We start from the raw sequence: 22771 nt of genomic DNA on the forward strand, positions 1-22771 counted from the left end.
GGCCAAGCTGAGGGCTGCTGTGAAGCTCCAAAGCGAGAAAATCTGCCAATAAGCGCAAGACCCACCAAGGTAGAATAGGAACTTTGTCACAACTGGTGTCGGAAGTGGGATCTGGTGTCTACAGCGCGGCGGAAGAAGGAGGGTATTTGGAAGAGGGGGAAAAAAAAAAAGGGAAGAGGGTCTATTTTTATTTTTTTTCACCACAATGGAGGAGGTGGTTCAGGTACTGATACAAGCCACGGCTGCCCAGCAGGAGGCTACTCGTGTCCAGGCAGCCACCCAACAGGAGGCAGTGCGGCTGCAGCAAGAGACTAATCGCCTGCTGATGGACCAGGCTGCTCAAGACCGGGATATGTTGCGGGAACTGGTAAACCAGGTAAAGGCCCTTACAGAGCTGAACCATGGCCATGATGGGATGCAGATCATGCGGGCCAGCAATTGGCTGCAGAAAATGACGCGGGAGGATGATGTAGAGGCATATCTCCTGGCCTAAGAGAGGACAGCCCTGCAGGAGGCTTGGCCCCGAGAACAGTGGTCTGGCATCCTTGCTCCATTCCTGCGTGGGGAGGCCCAGAAGGCCTACTATGATTTGCCTGAAGAGGCTGCGGCAGACTACTCCCAGCTGAAAGCAGAGATCCTGGCCAGATCTGGGGTAACGACCGCAGAGCGGACCCAGCGATATCATGGGTGGAGGTACCAGGAAAACAAAACCTTGCGGTCCCAATTATATGGCCTCAACCATCTCACACGAAAGTGGTTAAGAACTGAGTCCCGGAGTCCAGAGGAGATACTAGAGGTTCTGGTCATCGACCAGTACATGAGAGGACTATTGCCAGACCTTCACGCCTGGGTAAGGCAGAACAAACCCTCCACCTACGATGAGGTTGTCGTGCTGGTAGAAAGGTGAAGGACAGTGAGAGAGCTGACCTGACCAGTTAAGGAAGCAGCACCCCAGGTTAAAGTAGCAGCACCAAGCCTTAGAGCTTGGGTGACTTGGCCACCAGGAGAGCCCAGATGGAAAAAGAGAGGGGCTGAAGGCCCACCAGAAGCCACAAAGAGTCGGAGCACTGAGGGGGAAGAGGATCATGATGTTAGACTACCCAAACCAAGAGGGCCTAGGGCTCCATACAGATGTTACACCTGCGGGGACTGGGGACATATAGCTGCACAGTGTCCCAATGCCGAGGAGCCTATGCAGTGTAACCTGGGGAACTGGGCAGACCCATGCTCCCTAATCCACCTTGTGGGGGTCTCATTAACCCCACATATGTACACTAGATCAGTGAAGCTAAATGGGGTAGAGACCACAGCACTGGTTGATTCGGGGAGTGCTATCACGCTTGTCTCAGGGAAGCTTGTGAAGTGTAGTCAGATGCTGTGGGCTAAGCGTACGGGGATAACATATGTCCATGGGACAGTTGGTTATTACCCCACCATCGCAGTAAAAATCGAGATTCAGGGGAACACTACTGAGGTAGCAGCAGGTGTAGTCCCTAAACTCCCATACCCAGTGCTCATAGGGAGGGACTTCCCAGGGTTTGGAGACTTACTCCCGGTAGGGGAATTGAAGAAAGGAGGAAGCCCTGAAAGCAGTGAGGCATCCACAGTAGACTGTCAATCCCCAACCTCCTCTGAAATATCCCCAGATTTGTTCTCCACTCCCAGACAGTGTAGAAAGATGAAAAGGGAAAGAAGGGCAGCTAAGGCCTTGGGAACCCGAATACTGGCCCAAAGCCAGAGGGTCGCTCTCGTAGATAGGCGGACCCAAGCAGCTGAAAAGGAGGCCACCCAGGATGGAGAAGCACCTGAGTCTGACCCACACCCTAACGCCTCTGAATCTGTAGAGGCAACAGAGACTGGCCCCTAGATCTCGGGCAGATTAGCCCTGGGACAGGAAATTTTGGATGGGACCAGGCTAAAGACCCAAGGTATGACAACACTAGGAAGGAGGTGACCGAAATAAATGGGATCCCCGGGGAAGGGAAAACCCAGGGACCAGGACCATACTTCATAATGAAGAAGAATCTCTTATACCGGGTTGCACCAATCCAGGGGCAGAAGGTACAGCAGATCCTAGTACCTCAAAAACACCATTTGTATAACACGCTGTATTAAGTCTGGCCCGTAGTCATCTTTTTGGGGGGCATTTGGGGATAGAGAAGACCCTGGCACAGCTCCTGCGATGATTCTTCTGGCCCAGAGTACATGAAGAAGTGAGGAGGTACTGTGCGTCCTGCCCAGAGTGTGAGCTGCACAGTCCCCGTCCCCACTTGAGGGCACCTTTAGTACCTCTTCCCATCATAGAGGTCCCCTTCGAGCGAATAGCCATGGATCTAGTGGGACCCCTGGAGAAGACAGCCCAGGGCCACCAATATATATTTGTCGTTCTGGATTATGCTACTCGCTACCCAGAAGCCGTCCCCCTGCGGAACACGGCCTCTAAAACGATAGCTAAAGAGTTGGTGGGGATCTTTGCCTGAGTGGGACTACCAAAGGAGATATTAACAGACCAAGGTACCCCATTTATGTTGAAGCTAATGAAGGACCTCTGTATGCTGCTCCATATACATACCGTGAGAACTTCAGTCTATCATCCGCAGACTGATGGGCTGGAGAAAGGTTTAACCGAACCCTCAAAGCAATGATAAGGAAAGTGGTAAGTCGAGACGGGAAGGATTGGGACACCCTACTACCCTACCTTATGTTTGCAATCCGGGACTTACCTCAGGCCTCAACTGGGTTTTCCCCCCTTTGAATTATTATATGGAGGCCACCCCCGTGGCATACTAGATATTGCAAAAGAAATCTGGGAAGAGGAACCCAATGAGGGGAGAAATATAATTGACCATGTGTTGCACATGCGAGAATGGATAGCTCAGGTCACCCTTATTGTATGGGAACATTTGGAAAAGGCACAAGAGGCCCAGCGAACCCATTACAATCGCCAGGCAAAAGTACAACAGTTCCAACCAGGAGATCGGGTGATGGTATTGGTACCCACAGCAGAAACCAACTTTTGGCCCAATGGCAGGGGCCCTATGAGGTGGTAGAAACCATGGGAGAAGTAACCTACAAGGTGTGGCAGCCAGGACGCCGGAAACAAGAACAAATTTATCACATTAATCTCTTAAAGCCTTAGCACCAACGAGAGGCATGTGTAGTGGCCCAAGAGATCCCGCTCCAGGGAAATAACGTGCAGGAGCAGATCAGGATATCCACTGATCTGACACCAAACCAGAAAGAAGTGGTAACTGAGATGATCAACCGATACCACGACGTGTTTTCAACCAAACCAGGTCGGACCACCGAAGCATATCATCACATTATCACAGACCCTGGGGCAAAAGGAAACTTTAAGGCCGTATCAGGTCCCAGCGGCAAAAAGGGAGGAGATCAAGGCAGAGGTAAAAAAGATGTTGGAGCTGGGAGTCATCGAAGAGTCCCACAGTCAGTGGTCAAGCCCGATTGTGTTGGTGTCCAAACCTGATGGCACCACTAGGTTTTGTAATGACTTTCGCCGGCTGAATGAGATATCCAAATTCGATGCATACCCCATACCCCGTATCAGTGAGTTAGTTGACTGCCTGGGCAATGCCTGATTTTTGATCACCCTTAATTTAACAAAGGGATACTGGAAGATTCCCCTTGCGAAAGATGCGAAAGAAAAGATGGCATTCTCTACACCAGAAGGTCTGTTTCAATATATTGTTCTTCCTTTTGGACTGCATGGGGCACCTGCCACCTTCCAGCATCTTATGGACAAGCTCCTACGGCCCCATACCAGTTAGGCAATGGCATACCTGGATGATGTGATTATTCACACCCCTGACTGGGAAACCCACTTAGGAAAGGTGGAAGCGGTTCTGGAAACGCTAAGATGGGCTGGCCTCACAGCCAACCCAGCCAAGTGTGCTATAGGGCTAGCCGAGGCTAAATAACTTGGCTACATTGTAAGAAGGGGCATGGTCAAGCCACAAATAAACAAACTAGAGGCTATCCAAAATTGGCCCCAGCTGAATTGGAAAAAGTAAGTCTGGGCATTCCTGGGTGTGGTAGGGTACTATCGATGATTTATTCCCCCATTTTGCTACCAGGGCGAGTCCTCTGACAGACCTGATAAAAGCCCGGGGTCCAGACATGGTGAAGTGGACAGATGCCGCAGAGAAAGCATTCATGGATATACAGACAGCCCTCTGCAGTAACCCCATGAAGCCCCAGACTTCAACAAAGAATTCATTTTACAAACAGATGCATCTGAAGTATGATTGGGAGCTGTCCTATCGCAGGTGGTTGGAGATGAAGAACACCCAATCCTCTACCTCAGCAGGAAACTCCTCCCGAGACAACAGAAGTATGCTGTGGCTGAAAGAGAGTGCCTAGCTGTGAAATGGGCCATGGAAACACTATGTTATTACCTTCTGGGACACAGTTTACCCTTGTGACCGACCATGCATCCCTCCATGGATGCAGCAAAATAAAGAGAAGAATGCAAGGGTGACCAGATGGTTCCTGTCCCTACAACCTTTCCAATTCACCGTACAACACCGGGCTGGAAGCCACCATGGCAATGCAGATGGCTTGTCACGAGTACACTGCCTGACGTCCCAAGTTGCACAACTCCATAGTGTTGAATGTGGGGGGGGAGATATGTGACAGGGTCGGGCCAAATGGCTGCAGGAGAGTAAAAGATGGCAGATATATTAGCCACAGGTTAAGTAGGTCCCTTTTCCCTGGGTAAGGTAACAGGGAAGGTTCCAGAATAATCAGGAACCTTCTGGAGACAATTAAGACAGACAGGCTGATTGGCTGCAGGTGTTCTAATCAAGAAGTTTCTAGAATCAATTAAGGCAGGCTAATCAGGGCACCTGGGTTTAAAAAGGAGCTCACTTCAGTTGTGGTGTGCGTGTAAGGAGCTGGGAGCAAGAGGTGCTAGGAGCTGAGAGTGAGAATGTGAACTGTTGGAGGACTGAGGTGTACAAGCATTATCAGACACCAGGAGGAAGGTCCTATGGTGAGGATAAAGAAGGTATAGGGAGGAGGCCATGGGGAAGTAGCCCAGGGAGTTGTAGCTGTGGCACAGTTGTTCCAGGAGGCACTCTAGACAGCTGCATTCCACAGGGCCCTGGGCTGGAACCTGGAGTAGAGGGTGGGCCTGGGTTCTCCCCAAATCCTCCCAACTCTTGGTCAGACACAGGAGGAGTTGACCTGGACTGTGGGTTCATGAAAACGGCCAAACTGAGGGCTGCCGTGAAGCTCCGAAGCAAGCAAATCCGCCAATAAACACAAGACCCACCAAGGTAGAGGAGGAACTTTGTCACAATATGTATTATTACACAGTCTGTAATCACGTGAGTGCATATTATGATTTCTGACAGAACTTTGCTTTTCATTCAGGGCATGATCTAAAGCCCACTGAAGCTGAGTGGGAATCCTGCCATCAACTTAAACAGGTTTTGGATTAGGTTTTCAGGGAATAGTGTGAAACACTGAACACCACAGCAGACTAAAATCACTGAATTATATGTAACAAATACTTGAATCAGCATGTGTGTATATATCAGAGCAATCATTGGTCTTGCAGTCTTGAATGACCGAAGTTTTATTCCAGGATTTTTATCCTTATCAAAGGTATACAATTTGAGATAGATTGTTAATACAATATTTATATATATTTCATATGCTTCAGCAGACACTGTAACATATACAGTATATACAGAAACAAGAGCTGATAATATATCTCCTTTTGGGGTTCAATGTCTATTTCAGTGTTATGAATTAGAGGGATAGTGTCATTCAGCCATGACAGAATCAAGGCAAGGACTGTAGCCAGAGTTGAGGTCACCCTAACAAATGAAAATAAAACTGGTGCTTCTCCCCAGGAGAGAGTTTACTTCTGGCACACTAGTTGTTTGCCTTGTATAAATCTTGGTAACACGGGGAGCGTTCAGGTTTTGTTAGGCCCATTACCAGCTTTAAAAGGAAAGAAGAATAAAATAAGCAAAACATTGCAGGAGTGGGGAAAGAGGATGTGCTAACAGAGCTTGGCAACACAAAATTTCTACACCTCATGGTGAGAGGTTATTCTTTAAACATCTTGCATTTAAACTCTTGGCTCAGCTTAACAGTTTACCATTATTTGGATAGAGCTTGGTATGATGTATAGGCTACCTACCAATATCAGCAAGCATCAGTGCATTAAAGCTATTAATTTAGTCCTCATAAAAACAATTTACAGTTGTAATTGCTAGTGAATCATTCTTTTCCCAAAGCTGGAATGTACTAAATAACATTTCTGCTTTCTTCAATAAATCCCCAAACAAATCTGATTGTAAAGGGTCAAAACAGAATACCAGATTTCTAGATGCCTTTGTGAGCACACGACAACATACCCAAAAATAAAAGAAACAATGAAAGATACAACATGGGACAAGAGTTCATGGTGACTAAGAGTAAAGCAATAGCAAAGACAAATTGATGACAGGACAAGATCAACACTGTGCCATCAACCTTGTACTTACTCGGAGGAAGCTGTCCAGAGAGCCATTCTCCATATACTCAGTAACAATCATAACCGGTTTACCTGAAAATACATTAAAAGCACCAAGTAAGCATTTAAAGAGAAATACAAAATTCACAATACATGAAAAATGGTTTATGTGTATTTAAGAAATTTGCTTCCAAATGTTTTTCCTCTGAATACAGTTTGTTTTACTTTTAAAAAGAAATGAAGAAGAAACACAAAGAAAGAGGGTTCATGAGACAAATACAGCACTTGTAAACAGTAAATGCAGCTCCTTTGAAGCCAGCAGAAATGCACCCACTTGTACCAGGGCTCAGTGTAGGCCCATTTGATTTGTAACAGTTCATGTATAAAGAAATAAGGAATGGTATTTCTGCCTTGCATTATCACTACACCACAGTCACACCCAGTGATGCAGAGCCCATAATAGGTGCTCACATGGTAGTGAGTGTAGTAAAGGAACATACACAGAACAGAACATTAGTGGTGCTCCCATTCAGTGTCCCTATTCTGTGTTTTAATATTCTCTCTGATAACACACTGGCTATGATATCTTTTGCCCTATTTACGATAGTGTGGATTCTCTGATCAGCAAAATCATAAAATGACAGGAGAAGGCCAGTGAAGAATTCCCCCTGTGCATGGAAACTCTCTGACAATGAACAGATTCCTGCAACAACTCCCCTGACCTCACCGCAGTGTAACAGGATGAAGTGGGGCAAGGCAGGTGTGAAGGCCACAGTGGAGCTCCACTTTGACCCATCTGCCATTGATGTAAATTAGAGTTGCTCCCCTATAACTCTAATTTGCACCAGGGCTGGGAAGCTTAGGATCAGGGAGCCACAACCAGCTCTCTGATACATCTCCCTCTGCACTGAAGTGAGCTTGGATGTAGCTGAGAATCTGGACCTATATATCAACTTTATGTTGCAGCAGAGTACTCTGCAAAGAAACAACCCCATGCTCATGCTGATGTTCTCTTCCAGAGCACATCATTTGAAGGCTCTCTGATCAGCTCCGGTGTGAATTATCACCTGGGAAACCAAAAAGCCACTAATCCACTTAGCAACCCACGAAGCCTCCTAGGGGAAAATCCCCCTTTCCCCTGTTTCTTAGAGTGTCTTCTATAGAGCAAACAATGCAGCAATCAATACATGGATCAGACTATAATACATTCAAGAGTTTTAATTATTAATAAGCATATCACAGCAGTGCACAATTTATCTAGGCAATGCACTTTCTGCACAACGCGTTCCTACCTTGTTAAAATAAGCCATTTACAATATGCTCGAAAAGCCCTTGTTCTACTGCCAAAACCATCGTTAAATGATATCCTTTACATCATTACCCTTTACACATGGAGATACAGTTTGAGTATAAGGAGTATGACACATGAGATAACTAACAATTACCATAAACAGAGCATTAGGGTGTGTATTTAGCAAGGTAATTAAGCATATGGTTAATTCAAAGTATGAGAGTATTCCCATTAGTTTCAATGAAACTATCTTGTGCTCAAAGATAGGCATGTGCATAAGTACCTTGCCCAACTGTGGCCTAAGCTAACCAGCATTATGAGCAGACACAGAGTTTCGTGATATGAAAAACGAACAAAATAATTCACTCTCAAGTAAGATGAAGTACTTACTAAGCCCAAGAAATCAAAAATCATGAGTCAGGCCTCAAAAACACCTGAGATTGGCTTAAAAATCATAAGATTATTTTTTAAAAATGGGTTCTTTCTATTTTCCTTCTGGTCTCTGAACCGTTAGGGTACACTCAGGTCACACTATCTAACTTTTCTCTGTCAAAACAAGGGTAGAACCTTTTTTATTTTTTTTTAAATGAAAGCTGAGATTCTCATCTAATAAAAAGAAAAGAAAAGATGCATCTCATCGGATGCATCTGATGAAGTGAGCTGTAGCTCATGAAAGCTTATGCTCAAATAAATTTGTTAGTCTCTAAGGTGCCACAAGTACTCCTTTTCTTTCATCTAATAAATTGACTCCAGAATCTCAGGCTTTAAGAAAAACACCAATTTCTCAAGACCTGGGACAAAATCATGAGAATTGGCAACACTGATGAATCCTCTCACAAGCATGTATGGAGATCTGCAGCTGCACAACTTCTATAGCACTGAGACCTTGCTTTTCTGGCCAGAACTCTTATTTCAGGCAGGCTCCTTCTGCCTTATCTTGCTGCTCTTCATGGCTTGTCTGGTAAGAGCGTGCCACACAAATGAATCCCACCTCCTGAAGTTTTCCTGACCCTACCCTGTTTTTTTTCTCCACCCATCCCTTAACCTGTGACTCATCCACAACTTTTGGTACTGTAGCTGAACCCACAAAATGAAGTCATGTATATGCTCCCCTTTTAAAATTGTCTTTAAATTTTGCATATGTTTCTTTGTTTATATACAAGCGTATTTGATACCCTGCACCTCAAATTGTAAGCCTTACTAAGATACACTTTCAGTAGTTTATAAAAAATGATTATTTCCCCAGTGGATACAATGTACAGTACAGCTGGCATTAAATATCCCTCAAAAGTTGCCTAGGAAAATTCAGTGTTTCCTACAATTTGACCTTTGTAAAACTATTCTTTTTGCATCAAAAATGGGGACTTATGTGGAATTTCACATATTAGAGAGAGACGAATAAAAAAAGATAATATAGTGACGTTTCTAGACAAAAGTCACTGTTCTGTTAATTTAATATCATCTGTGTCTATGTATCCTCTGACCGACTCAATCGTATGGGGGGTCATCTTCATGACATTTCAATGGGCAGTTGCTTTGATCCCAGTGGTGCTCATCTTCTTTCTGGGACCCACGTGAGGTAGAGCAGTGCTATTATACCCACACAGACAGGGGGGCAGAGGCACAGTAAGGCCAAGTGACTTGTTTAAGGTCACACTGGAAGGCCGTGGCAGAGAGGAAATCAAAGGTGGGTTTCTTATGTCCCAGGCAAATGCCCCAACCACAAGGCCATCCATCCGTTCCTCATATCAACCTATGAATTTAATTATTTAATAATGTGTTCCAAAGTTTGCTTTATCTGTCCTTCTGCCGTGGAGGAGAAGATGGGTGAAAGTGGGCAATGTAGATATTTAGAGAGATGTATTGTTATTTCACGTCATGCAAGAAGACATGGGAGTTTAAAAGCATGACAACAGCTTGCATAGTATTCACAACCATAGAGCAGCTTCTGATGGCTTGTTTACCTGGGGGACTAATGTGCACTACCAGAGTGTGATTTCTAAAGCACACTCACTTTTGTGCATTAGTAAGTCCATGTAGATTCTGCTGGTGCGCCTTAAAGGTTCTGTACTATGGTTTAATGTTGTGCTGGTTGAAAGAACACCAAGTTCAAGTGCACTAGTTAACCTTTAAGTTGCACCAGCAGGGTCTCACGAACCAATGAATGTGCAACACATTAGCACTGTTTAGAAATGACACCTCTGTAGTGATCATTACCTCACCATGTAGACAAACCCTCAGGGTAAGCAATGGCCCCGCCCCACCACTCAACGTGTTATCGAACATAATTAAGGACATGAGGATCACAAAGCGAAAGCTGCACAAATGGTAAAAATTAAAGTTGGTTGGAAACATTCCACTTAATTGTTTTTTCCCCTCCAAAAATGCAATTTCCATAACATTGAAATTTGCAACAGGGAAAATTAGATTTTGCAGAAATTGTTTTACATTTTTTTGTTGGGAATATCAAATTGAAATATTTCATTTTGTTGAGCCAAATCAAAATATTTCATTTTGGGTCAGTTAAACAATAATCTGGGTCTACCTGAACCATCGCAGTGCTTTGTGGGAGTTGTAATTTGGGAGTTTTGCAGGTTCATTCCCCTCTTTGGCCCTGGCTGGAATACATTACATGCATCATGGCAATCATATGACTATGGTGCATCACAACAGACATAGTTTGTCTCCCTGTATCTCTTGCTATAACTGGGGTGGACAAAATCTGTGTGATTACAACTTTGACCTTGTAGGTCAATCAGGTTGTCAAGCAAGGTACAGTAAGATAGAGAGAGAACACACATGCAAAAAGCAAACAGTTGTTATTGGTAACACGAATAGCAAAGTGTTACTGATAATCTATGGAGACTGACAGTAGCTCTACAAATTCTCAGACTAAAATGTAATGTAGCATCAGAACTGGGCTATCCACAAAGTTTATAGGATAAATTTATGCTCTTATGAAACTGAAGTATTGTATCATCTTCAAATGCCTGGTTATCATACAAATTCAATTTAATGATGTGTCAGAAGTCTGAGATTAGTTAAGGCAAGAAGGAAAACCTTTCAAATTATTAAAATAACATCTCCCTCTCTTATTTGTCCTCCCATATGCTGAGTGCATTGAGTGTAGGTTTTCACCCACATTCAGTTGGAAATGTATATGTAATCAGAAACATATGCTCCAAAGTAAAGCTGCCTACTTTCAAAGGAACATTCTGCATTCATTTATCAAAATGCAGCCATTTATACACGATAACAACTTGTGTCAACAGTGTTTCAGAAATTTATTATACTAACAGGCTACAAATTGCCGTAAATTATTAGTAAACTAAGGAGAACATGTGTGCTGGCTATTAAGACTACTGCCTATAGGGCACCCTTGAGACCAGTGTAGAAGGAAAGTTCTGAACAGAAACAAATATGAAACAGGGGAATAATTCAGTGCTGGAACAAAGAATCGAGGTCTTATTTAGCTAATGCACCTCAGCACATCTCCGGTGTATTGTAAGGCACATAGATTCCAAGTGGTCACTTTTAGATATGGTAGTCATTGCAAATTACTAGGTGTTGCTTCAAAGGTTATGATCAATATGAAAAGTCAATTAATTGCTGAAGGCCATCTGTCAAAAAGATTTTGGTTAATGAAGAAAAGGTCACATTGTCTATTTATCATGTTACATATACTGGGAATGATCCTGTAAATTCTCCATAAACGGACCCTCCACTGCCTGTATATCAACTCCCATTCATTGTCTGAAGAGTGCATGGGACACTGTTAAATGCTTCATAATTGCTATTAAAAATGATTATACAGTATTGCAAAACTGTCATTCAAATGCAGCAGCCCAGGCAAATATGTACCTAGGCAGAAACTTAGAGGACAGTGTGTCTTCTTTAAGTATCTTGAATAGTGTGATATAAATCGGGAAAATAAAGGGCTCTGGATGAATAATTAAATAATACTAATTTTGTGTGTGTGTGTGTGTGTGTGTGTGTGTGTGTGTGTTCCACTACCTTGATGATTGATTATTAATGAAAAAAAGATATTTTATTTGCCCATTCAAAAAAAAAATCACTCCACCAGAATGGATGTGCAGAATTTTGTAAGGCTTCCAAAATACACCTAAGGGATCTCCATGCATGGAGAGCTAGAAGGACATAATGCATTATTTTTCCAATTTATAATCTCACTGTTCAAAATATGTAAAGATTTGCTCTATTCCATAGGTCTCTGCTGATTTAAAAACATAAGAGACTCATATCTTGCCTTCTCATACTTAAATATGACCATCTATATCACAAACCTTTGATATTCAACACCTGCTACTGAAACGGTTAATAGTCTATTGGAATAAACCAAGAATATAACTGATTAGAGAACTTGCTGAAACCCAGTTGCATAGGAGTACAGAAAGAGTTAGCTATTCAAAGAGTGTATCTGCAGCACATACAGTCAGTGATGCACAAAATTGTGTGTGCACAGAGAAAAAAATATTTTCAGAAATGTCACTGGATTCTTTTGCGTCACTGAATGTAAGGGATTTGCTCTGCTCAGTTGTGTGCAGAAAACCATCATCAGAATTTCAAGAAATTCAGGGAATTCAAAATGCAACTTTGACTTTATAAAGTAGCTTGTTAGACATAAGCATGAGATACATGGGATTTATACAGGCAGATTTGGCAGCCTTTTCAGACTTACTTAGATTGTGAGCTCTAAATCAAAGAATAAATTATTTGTCATCTCAAGAAGTAAAGCGTGTTTTGACAGATCAGACACAGATATGACACTTCTATTTGAACTGTGTAAATTAGCTATATTTTACATGATTTTACCTAGTTTTATACTGTTTATTTTTAGATATGCCATGTCTCTGCTTTTATTTGATTACCTGTGGGCTTGTGTAAACAAACAAGAAGTCTACACCTATGGCAGCATTTAGACTATATATACTGCATGGCCCACCTAGCATGAGTATAAATAGCAGTGTTGATGGTCAGGCACTGCCGCGGCAAGTAAATTAAAGCCACGCCAGAAACTTAGGGTATGTACCCTTCAGGGCTCTCTACACACCAAAGCAGCACCCTTCCTGTTCATACCGCTATTTTTTAGCAGTATCGTGCCACTGCCTTTTCCCCACTGCCTTCCCACTTCTGGAGCCTTTCCCTGCTGCAGGAAAAGGATTCAGCAGTAGAGAAAAGCTCTGGCATTGGGAGGCAGTGGAGAAAAGCTCCAGCAGCTACCCACTGCAGGAGACTTTCTCTGCAGCCACCCCCAGCAGAGCCTTTAACTGCCACATGTAGCCCCAAACCAGTATGGACGTGGCCTACTTTTCACTGAGGGGTGTAGCTTACACATACCTTAGAAACTGCTGCCAGTGTACAAGGCCCTAGTTCTCAGCGAGCAGTGCAAATCTACCCTGCACCTGCCTGCCATGCACAAAGAGTTGCATAGCAAGCTCTGATCTACACTGCTTTGAAACAGGAGTAGGTGAAATGGCACCTAGAGTGTGCTGCAGCATTCTCCACACAGACCCTTGGTGCATGGCAGGCTTGTGTGGGGTAGATTTACATCCCAGCTTGTCACCAACTATGTGTTTGTGTAGACAAGCCCTTTGTCCCAGTCAGTTGTGAACTTCTGGAGTTACCTTTACACATTTTGGAAAACTTCTCCCAAGCAATTTCAATAACAGCGGAAACATTTATTCAAATAAGTATACAACCAATTATATCAAATTAAGTTGGAAGAGGTTCCCCGCCCCAGCTCCAAGCAAAGCTACTCACTGAAAGAGTCAAAACGTTGCTCCTTCCAGGGGTTTGTTTTATTGATTGACTCCTACAGAATTAAATAGGGAAGGGTAATCTTTCTGTACAATTTTCAAATTAATCCACAGAATTCTAGAGTGGGGATATAATTTTCTATTAAATTCTATAGGCTTTTAAGGATAATTGCTATAGGTGCCTTATGGTCTCATACCTATTAACTCCTACAGGACTTTTCCATGAGGGTGGACCTTACATTGTATTTGCAGTTCAAAAAGTTCAGCCGGGGTAACTGTATTTATTTTTTACAACCCCAAAACAAACCAATCTTGGTATTTTTATCTGTCCCTTCTTTGCCCTTTCTATCTTTCTCCTTCATTTCTTGTTTCAAGGCCTCGGAGTAGGAGAAAGAACTTGTCTAAACCATGTTTTAAATATTTTCAGCAGCCACCTAAGGAGACCCATGTTGAATGGGGCAGGGAAGGCAGGACCAGAGCCTGTGTTCCCCTGGGAGGTCAGGGAAAAGCACCCCAAGCCTCTAAAGTATAGCACAGCTGAGGAGGAGGAGAACAGGAAGGAAGTGCTCACTGGGAGATTAGGGGCTGGCTGGCAGGCAGTCACACCTGCTCACCAACTGCTGAGCAACCAGTTCTATCTTCCTGTCTCTATGCCTCTTCCTTCTGATCTTCAGTTCTGTCAGTAACAGGAAAAGAAATGTGGCTGTATCTCGCCATTTCTCCTTTCTATCTCTCCTCCCACTGGACACCTCCCAGAGGAAGGGATTATGGGTGAAACTCTGGCTCACTCATAACAATAGCAGTTGTGGTATAGACTTCAAAAGGGCCAGGATTTCAGCCCGTGTGTCCTCATCATAAACAGATGTGCAACATCTGAGGAAGAACAGAAAGGGGATGAAGTCAGCTGGAGAAGACATGGGAAGGCAGCAATCAAAAAGCTTTGTAGGGCTAGCAGGGAGCTCAGCAAAGAGTGGGCATGTGCAACAGCATCCAGCCTGCTCATATTCTCAGAAGTTCTCCACCTGCCACCTATAAATCTTTTTGAAGCCTGAAGAGTGCTTCTTTACAGCCCCACCCCCCACATCTTCAGGTTGCATGACAAGCTTGTGGGTGGGAGCATGGGTACCCATTCTCCCCTGTTATCCCTTTCACAAACATCAGCATGGTCTGAGGTTGGTTATTTTTGTTAGTGTTTTAAGACTAATGCCACAATCCAGGAAAGCACTTTAGCACACACTTATCTTGTTTAATTTAAGCAGTACTTGTGGGACCTCAATCTGGTGTCTGTATCACCACAATCTGACAAGTGATTTTAATAAATCAAATATCAGTGAAAAATGAATTTTAGCCACAGATTTGGAATTATGTCTGTTTGGCAATAAAGGAAATAGCTGCAGCAATAACATTATTACTAGTAAAATAAATGTTCCGATTTAAAACTCTGGGTCAAGACTTTAAAGGTGACTATTGACGTGGAGTGCACAACTTGAAGCATCTTGAAAAGGGGCCTCCTTTTCATAAAGTACTAAGCACCTGCCCTCTGAAAATCAGATGGGGCTCAAGTTGGGCACCAAAAATTTGAGGCGCTCAAAGTTTCTTAAAAATCTTGGATTTTGTACTTAAAACTATTACTATTAATGACTTCAGAAATGTCATGAGACTGTTCATTAAATCTATGTTAATGATAATAGCTAATGATTTAGATTTAAAATGATGCATATTGCTTGCATCCAATTAGAAGACCTTAGGAAATCAGGCTCCATAACTCTAAAGAGATTATCAGCAGGAGCCTGTTGGCTGCTTTATAACAATTAGCTCTGGATTGTTAAATTGGTTAGTATAATCTGTCAGTTTATAATTTAGCTACAACAGTCTCTTTCTTTCACCAGCATGCGCTACCTCAATGGAAGCTTACCTAGTCCTGCTCATCTGAGTATTTGTTTCCAACTTCTGAGGTAATTTAATGTAAATCATAAAAGCAAAGGTGCACATTTCCCTTGTTAGAACTTTAGAGGAGTGAAATAGTTTGAACACATTCTACTAAGGCAACTGCATAAAACAATTCCTGTGGGTTCTCAGAATGTGCCTTTTAAAAAGCTAGTTGATTGAAACACTGCTCAGCATCCCCACAGATAGTGTATACTCTATGCTCTTACTTTTGGTGACAACTCCCTCGAGACGAATGATGTTAGGATGGTCAAACTGCCCCATGATGCTCGCCTCCCCCAAGAAATCTCTTCTCTGCTTTTCGGTGTAGCCAACTTTCAGGGTTTTGATTGCCACTGAAATTTCCTTTTTAGAAGGAAGCTTGAGGCGCCCACTGCACACTTCTCCAAATTCACCTAGCAAGGTGGAGGGGAGACAAAATGTGAAATCTAGTTATTCCAGCTGGAACTTCAGAGAGAAGACTTAGCATTATAGAAGAGTCACTGAGGCAGTATCTTTAGTGCACAAGACTGGAGGTCAGGGATCTGAGTTCTAAGCATGAGACTCTCAGGCAGCCACTTAACTTTTCCATGCCTCAATTCTCAGTCTGTAAAATTGGATTAATGTCACTAAGCTATTTCACAGGTCCTGATGGCCCCAGAACAATGAGGGCAGAGAGTTCACTTCAGGTACAAACTGATGCAGTGTAGGACAGCCACAGGAAGACAAACTGTATTGGTGTAGTTATAAGCAAAGCGGTGATGCATCTGCATGGACCTTGAATGGACATAATTCTGACCAATATAGAGTTAAACTGATTTCAAAATAGTTTTTCAGTGTAAGTGGTAAAATTATTTCAGTGTAAGTGGTAAAATAAACCACTATAAGACAATTTGAGTATGGATACCTGGCAGTATCTGCCAGAAAAAAAGGAAGGTTGAATTGTGCAGCCTTCCCATGCAGACAGGCCCTTTGTAAATTAATCAGTTAGGACCTGATCTTGCAAACACTCAAAATGTGACTTCTATGAGACTACCATGGCAATAAACACTACACTTGATAGTGTTTGCAGGACTGAGTCCTTCATGAAGTGCTTTTGGATCATAAGATGGAAAATGGTAGATATTTTCTGAATATTTTTAGGCATAATTTCCTGGATCAACTTTGTTCAGTGTACATCAGCAAAAAAGGACTAATTTATAATGCAGGATCCCCTCCAAAAAAAATTCTCTCATGTTCCACTTTGACAAACACAAAATGTGTGGACAAATTGCTAGGTTATAATCTCACTCATGCTTTACTACAATTCTGCATCTACTTAATGAATATAAAAACCATAAAACAATTGAACCAGGACACTTTTAATATCATAAAGAAAAGCTGCTATGGCAGTGGATTTTGACTCTCAGTAATCTAAAATCCAAATATTTTACAGGAATATTTCACATAATATAATGAACGGTGCATACAGTATCAAAGTTCCAATATTAATTTTCTATGCAATATAAAGAACATAATGAAAAATGTAGCGAAAATTGATAAATATGCATAAATTGCACGTTAGGTATATAAGTGACCACTCTTTTATAGTTTATGATTGTGGTATTAAGTGCATGTGACTTCCCCCGGGTGGTTTAGTTAAAAGACATAGAAAACATTTTGTTGAACAGACAACAATGGAATTACAAAGACTTTTTTCTCCCATAGGCCACAGATGCATGGGGCTTTTTTTTTTTTTATTGTCCACTCTATATTGATAATCACCTGGTCAGCTCTCTTCCTGAAAATGCTTTAGATTTAAATGGACTGCTGTCCCCTAAATATCATAATTAGTCAGATGTTCTTGTGTAGAAAAGTTTGGCTTGGAAAGGAACAAAAGCTATGGATTTTAATCTGGACTAGTTCATTTTCAGACTAATCAGGAATTTTGTTCATTTATGTGAATGATATAGCATGTTAAGAGCAATTGCTCATACATTAATTTCTTACTAGTTACAATGTAACAATCTAATGTGAATTAGGATTATCTAAACCTATGGACAACAAAAGCACTTTACAACACAATGATTCATTCTAACATCAAGGAGTTGGTAAGCAATGTTTCTGAACACTAAAATGACTGGGAAGTATGGGAATAAAATATTCTGAAGTCCACCCTTTATCTTGTGCATTGGTTGTAATAAGTTTAGTGCTCAGAGAAGCATGCTTGCTGGATTGACAATGCTAGTTCCTCCACATCTACCCATCAGTGTGCCTCAACCCTATCTTGGAGCTATCAGCTCTATGGTGAAGAGGGTCGTCATTCTCCACATCCACTAAATCCTTGCTTTGTCTTCTGAGATTGTGAACAATGGTGCCAAATGAGACATTTTTTTTTACACACACAGGACTGTCTCCTTGTAAATTAACAGAGGTCACCAATTTAAATGACATACACCAACATACATGTATCACATGGCAACAATTTTTCATCAGCACTACTCTGGATTGAAATTGAACCAACAACCCCGAAGCAAAAGATTTCGTATCACATCACCAATCTCTATACTATCCAGTCCTCTAGCTAGGAATTTGTTATACCATTAATAGCATACAAATCAAAGTAAATTAAGGTGAAATGAAATGGTGTGTAGAAATTCTCTACATACAATGGTGTACACTATAATAATAATATACATTAAATTATACACACATTCTCTACGTTATCTCTACCTACATATTGCAAAGCCACCTACAGGTTGAGAAAATATTGTTTTAAATCATTTCTGAGTTCTGTGGAGTGCTAAATTCTGTTCCAGAACTTACACAAACCTCAAAACTTCCTGATTAACCTACCACCCCAAGCTCTGCAAGCTAAAACTGTCAATATGCTTTATTAAGAGCAAACAGCGCTTCAGTTCAGCTATTACCCTCAGCTCAATACTGTTAGAACACTCTGTGAGAGGAAGACCAAAGCATGGCTTTAAAACAACAACAAGAAGAAAAAAAACTTGCAATAAATCTTGTGATGTCCCAGCTTTGTATTTGCTTTTCTTTATGCTTTAATGATCTGCAAAGCTACAACAAGCTAGTCTCTTACAACTACTGTTTGGTCACTTCCAATAGGGCTTGTATTTATAGTTTCAGAAGCTGGGCATTCAGGCATTCCATCCTTCAACTCTGACCAGAGTCATGAGTGAGCTGTTTATTTGATGTTTGTTTGATTTTTTTGTGAAGGGAAAGGTTATACTTGATGTCCTACATCTTTCTGTACCATTTAGAACCAACTGTGCAATTTGGACATAAGATGAATTAAGATTAATTTATAAAAGTACAATATTCTTATTTCAGACCCAGTCTGAAAATCCTATTGACCTGATTTTCAGAAGTGCTGAGCACTCACAAATCTCATTGAAGCCAACAGGAGCTGCTAAGCACTCAACACCTTTGAAAATCAGATCACATACCAGTCAGACGGTAGACCCCACTCAGTTGACTGCTTCATCTGTGAATATTGAGTTTACCTACATAAAACAATTTTGTTGGCTTTCATGTAAACACTGTTATGCTTTCTGAGCTGCCAAGAAAAACAAGTTAATCCTTGAATAGAGTGTAACAAGGCTCCTGGGGTGTTCTAACTGGATCAACCTTTGGTCTCTTAGCATACAGTACAGGATGGGCACTGTGAGAGACCAGCTAACCAACACCCATACCGACAAGCCAACTAAAACAATTATACCACACCTTTCTTCTATGCTCCATTGCTCTGTATCCACTTAGGGGTACCCACCTGAGAAAAATGGACTGGATTCCGGCTGAAAATAAGAGTGGTCACTATCTCAGTTTAGAAGGCAAGGGGGCTGTGCATACTACTGAGAAAGCAGATAATGTGAGATAGGTTTTAAGAAGGAATTCTAGTGGTTTTCCCTGAAATGCTTCAGTATCATTCCCTCCTTAAGCCACATGCACAGAGTCTGCATTACTTTGTCTTTCAGTCTGGTATGTCTCTTTGTCAGTAGAATGCAAATAGATATTATTGAAGGGCAATTCATGATTTAAATCAACTCAGGGAATACCAAATGTTCCTGTTAAACTGGTTGTTCACTGCATCAGCATTTTGTTGTGAATTTAGACCCAGGGGAAGAATAGTAGATGAGCCTGTGAAATTGATTATGGCCTTTCTTCTGGTGTCTTTTAAATCAAAACTCCACAGCTGCGTGTGGATCGCCCAATGACATCCCACCACAGATTGGGGAGGCAGCAAGGCTGAAAATTCCATAAACTTTGTGAACCTCACCAATCTCAGAGACATTTATTGCAAACTCTTATTAATGTGCTGCAAACTGTACTGAAAAGGGAGTTGATAATCCATACATGTTAGATGTGCATTGTTTAATAAGACATTATACTAAATGTCTGTTCAGTCTTCAAAAGAAACACAAACACTTAGGCCCTATTTCAGCAAAGCACTTGCTTAACTCCATTCTCATTCAAGAAAGTTCTTACCATGTGCTTACCTCCCCTTTTAAGGCTGCACTGGGGCCTTAAAAAAATAGCTGAACTGTTTTAAATAAAGGAACGAATCTGGTGAAAACTTGAAACAAGGGTGGCCTAACTTGAATTTTCTGATGCTCAGCCTCTAACTCATATCCCTTATATATTGTTTGAGGTTCCACTAGAGATATTTCCTTGTCATGCGAGAGTATATTTTCAAAGTAACATGGTTAAGGAGTGTCTTTCCCTACTCCTCCCATTAAAGTCACATGGCTTAACTGTGGAACAATTTAAGGAACTGCACCAAAATGTCAAGATTACCTCTCAGACTTTGGTGTATACTTATTAATTTAAATGTTTAGAAGAAATTCCTGGTCAGTATTGCTGCTTCTGAATGCAATGTCTTTATCACTTCACTCCTCTGTTCTTATCCGCATTTGTAAAGAAGGTGACTGACAGGCAGGGAAACACCAAGACATTGCCTCAAATAGCATTTAAAATAAAGCCAGAATGCTCCCCTCCACATATGGGAACAGAGACGAGACTAGGGATGTGGCTGGAGGGAGTGCAAGCTCAATAGAAGACCCACCAGGGTATTTCGTGGGATTGGGGTTCTATTAGAGACATGCTGCCATGAGGCTGGTAAGGGACCAGGGATACTAGAGGTAGCACTGGGGCACAAGACCCCCACAGATCTCATCCATCTGTCAGCTTCTCTGAGATCAGTGTAGATCTCAAGGGATCTGCAGGTCTTCAGGGCCAAACTTATTGCCATTTCCCCCTGGGATGGAATGAGAAAAGGAATTTCTTTTTTCTTTTTTCTTTTTTCTTTTTTCTTTTTTTTTTTTACAGTCTCTTTCTTTTCCTTTGCAATACATTTATTTTCAGGCTTCTCTGAATCAAATCTGTTCCCCTTCAATTTCATATAATATCTTTTTTAAAAACTGAGTTTACTGTTAAATCCCATATGCACCACAATAAAAATAAGTCATAACAATGAGCTATATATATGGCATACAATTGAATATCTTCTGCTTTTAAGATTTCTATGGTGCATGGAGCCTAACATATTCACTAGGAACCTTAAGGTTGTCTGGGACGTCCGTGGACAGCTTAACAGAAACAAAATTTGCTCCTGAATTTGGATTTTTTAAATCTCTCTCTCTCTTTCTGTCCCCCACCCCATGTTACCTCTACCACATCTGTGTATAGTGTGCACACTGCAACACTGCCTTTATTGAAGATGATGGAGAACAGTGCACTCTTGTGGGACAAATTTAAAACTACCAGGGAACACAAATGTCACCATTGTGGAAAATAATCTGACTTTTTCACACTCACCCTGGCAGCTGCAAAATAATCATAATCATCATAATAAAATAATAATAGTAATAATAATAATAATAATAATAAGGCACAACGTTTCTTTTAGGAGGGGCAGTGGTGAGGTGCACTGAATGTACTTGCTTGGCTTTTTTCTTAAAAAAAGAAAATCCTACCAAAGCTTTCAACATAAAACAGAAGCCTGTTCTTTCTCAAATCTCCTCAAAATTTGAATGAGAACAGTAAAATATTAGGGGAAAAAGTCAGAAGGAAGCAATAAAATCAATCATCAGAAAATATCTGGTAATTTTCAATTAATTAAAAATTGATTCTGATTCTCACACAAATGATTTCATTTAGGGGGAAAGCTAAGATGCTAATTCTGATTTGACAAACCATATTCTGTCATTGTATGTGAAGCAGTGAGTGTCCATCATACAATGGGTTACATGCTACATTGCAATAGGGATAACGTAATTCAGTGAGATATTCAGTAATTGTTTACTCTTGCTCTGAAATCCACCCATTTTTACTGTTTGTTTTTATTAAAACCAGAATTAATGGGCATCTGTATAGCTCAGACAATTGGTTATGTGGAAGAGAACCCTTCACTGTTAAATCACTAATTCAAATCCAAACCAGTGACCAAAATCAAACCAGTGACCAAAGGTCAAAGTAGTGTGATGGATGTTTGGTGACCTGTATGAAATAAGTTTGAGGTATCAGTCCAGTCCTAATAATCACGTGCTCATATAACAAAACACACCTTCACAGTTAACACTGTTTCCCGTGCTGACAGATTCTAAAGGAGACTCAGGACTGAATAGGCATGGACTCTGAACTAGCCTTTCATTCTTTATGGTGCTTTCTCCAAAAGAGGGTGGAGTGACGTTTTGGAAAAGGGATCACATTTTTGTCTGTGCTATTCCTGCTCTGGAGAAAAATCTCAGATGTGTGTGTCCAGAACTGGCAATCCAGAACCTTTAGCATGCACTAAAGTCAGCTTGTTAACCTGTTCAACTTCATCTCAATAACTGTTTGCTTCTTGCTATGAAAAGAGAATGCTACAGTTACACTTTGCCGATACCTGTCTGAATGTGTCCAGGTATAATCCATTAATGTAAATGGCCATAAAGATTTAGAGTAATATACTGAGGAAATCACCTCATGTCTTTTAATTTGACATTAATTATGGCTGTTACCTGCTCCGACAACTTTGTCAATCGATATACTGGCAGCGTCTAGTTCCTTGGCAAATTCATGGACAGCCTGATTGGGGTCCTCATATGTATGCGGATCTACATAAGTTCTGAGACCTGGGAATTTTACTGTTAAAAAACAGAGAGAGAAAAAACATTACTTGGTGTTAATTACTCATACCTAGGAAACCAAATGAGAGAATAAACTGCAAGATATGAATCCAGCAAATCGCTATAGCAATAAAAGGGCCCATTACTTCCTCAGATTGAACATGTGAAATGAGCTTCTTTTGCA

At 41.5% G+C, this 22771-nt stretch overlaps 1 protein-coding gene across 1 annotated transcript in view; it reads right to left on the reverse strand.

Moving 5' to 3' along the window:
• EPHA3 (EPH receptor A3) overlaps positions 1 to 22771 on the reverse strand; it is a 686746-nt gene that overhangs the window by 40590 nt on the left and 623385 nt on the right. The window contains 3 exon segments of the mRNA XM_043510261.1: positions 6519 to 6580; positions 15712 to 15897; positions 22480 to 22605. Of these exon segments, the coding sequence (XP_043366196.1) occupies positions 6519 to 6580; positions 15712 to 15897; positions 22480 to 22605 (374 nt within the window).

The sequence above is a fragment of the Dermochelys coriacea genome, chromosome 1 (genome assembly GCF_009764565.3).
Source record: "Dermochelys coriacea isolate rDerCor1 chromosome 1, rDerCor1.pri.v4, whole genome shotgun sequence".
Taxonomy (NCBI): domain Eukaryota; kingdom Metazoa; phylum Chordata; order Testudines; family Dermochelyidae; genus Dermochelys; species Dermochelys coriacea.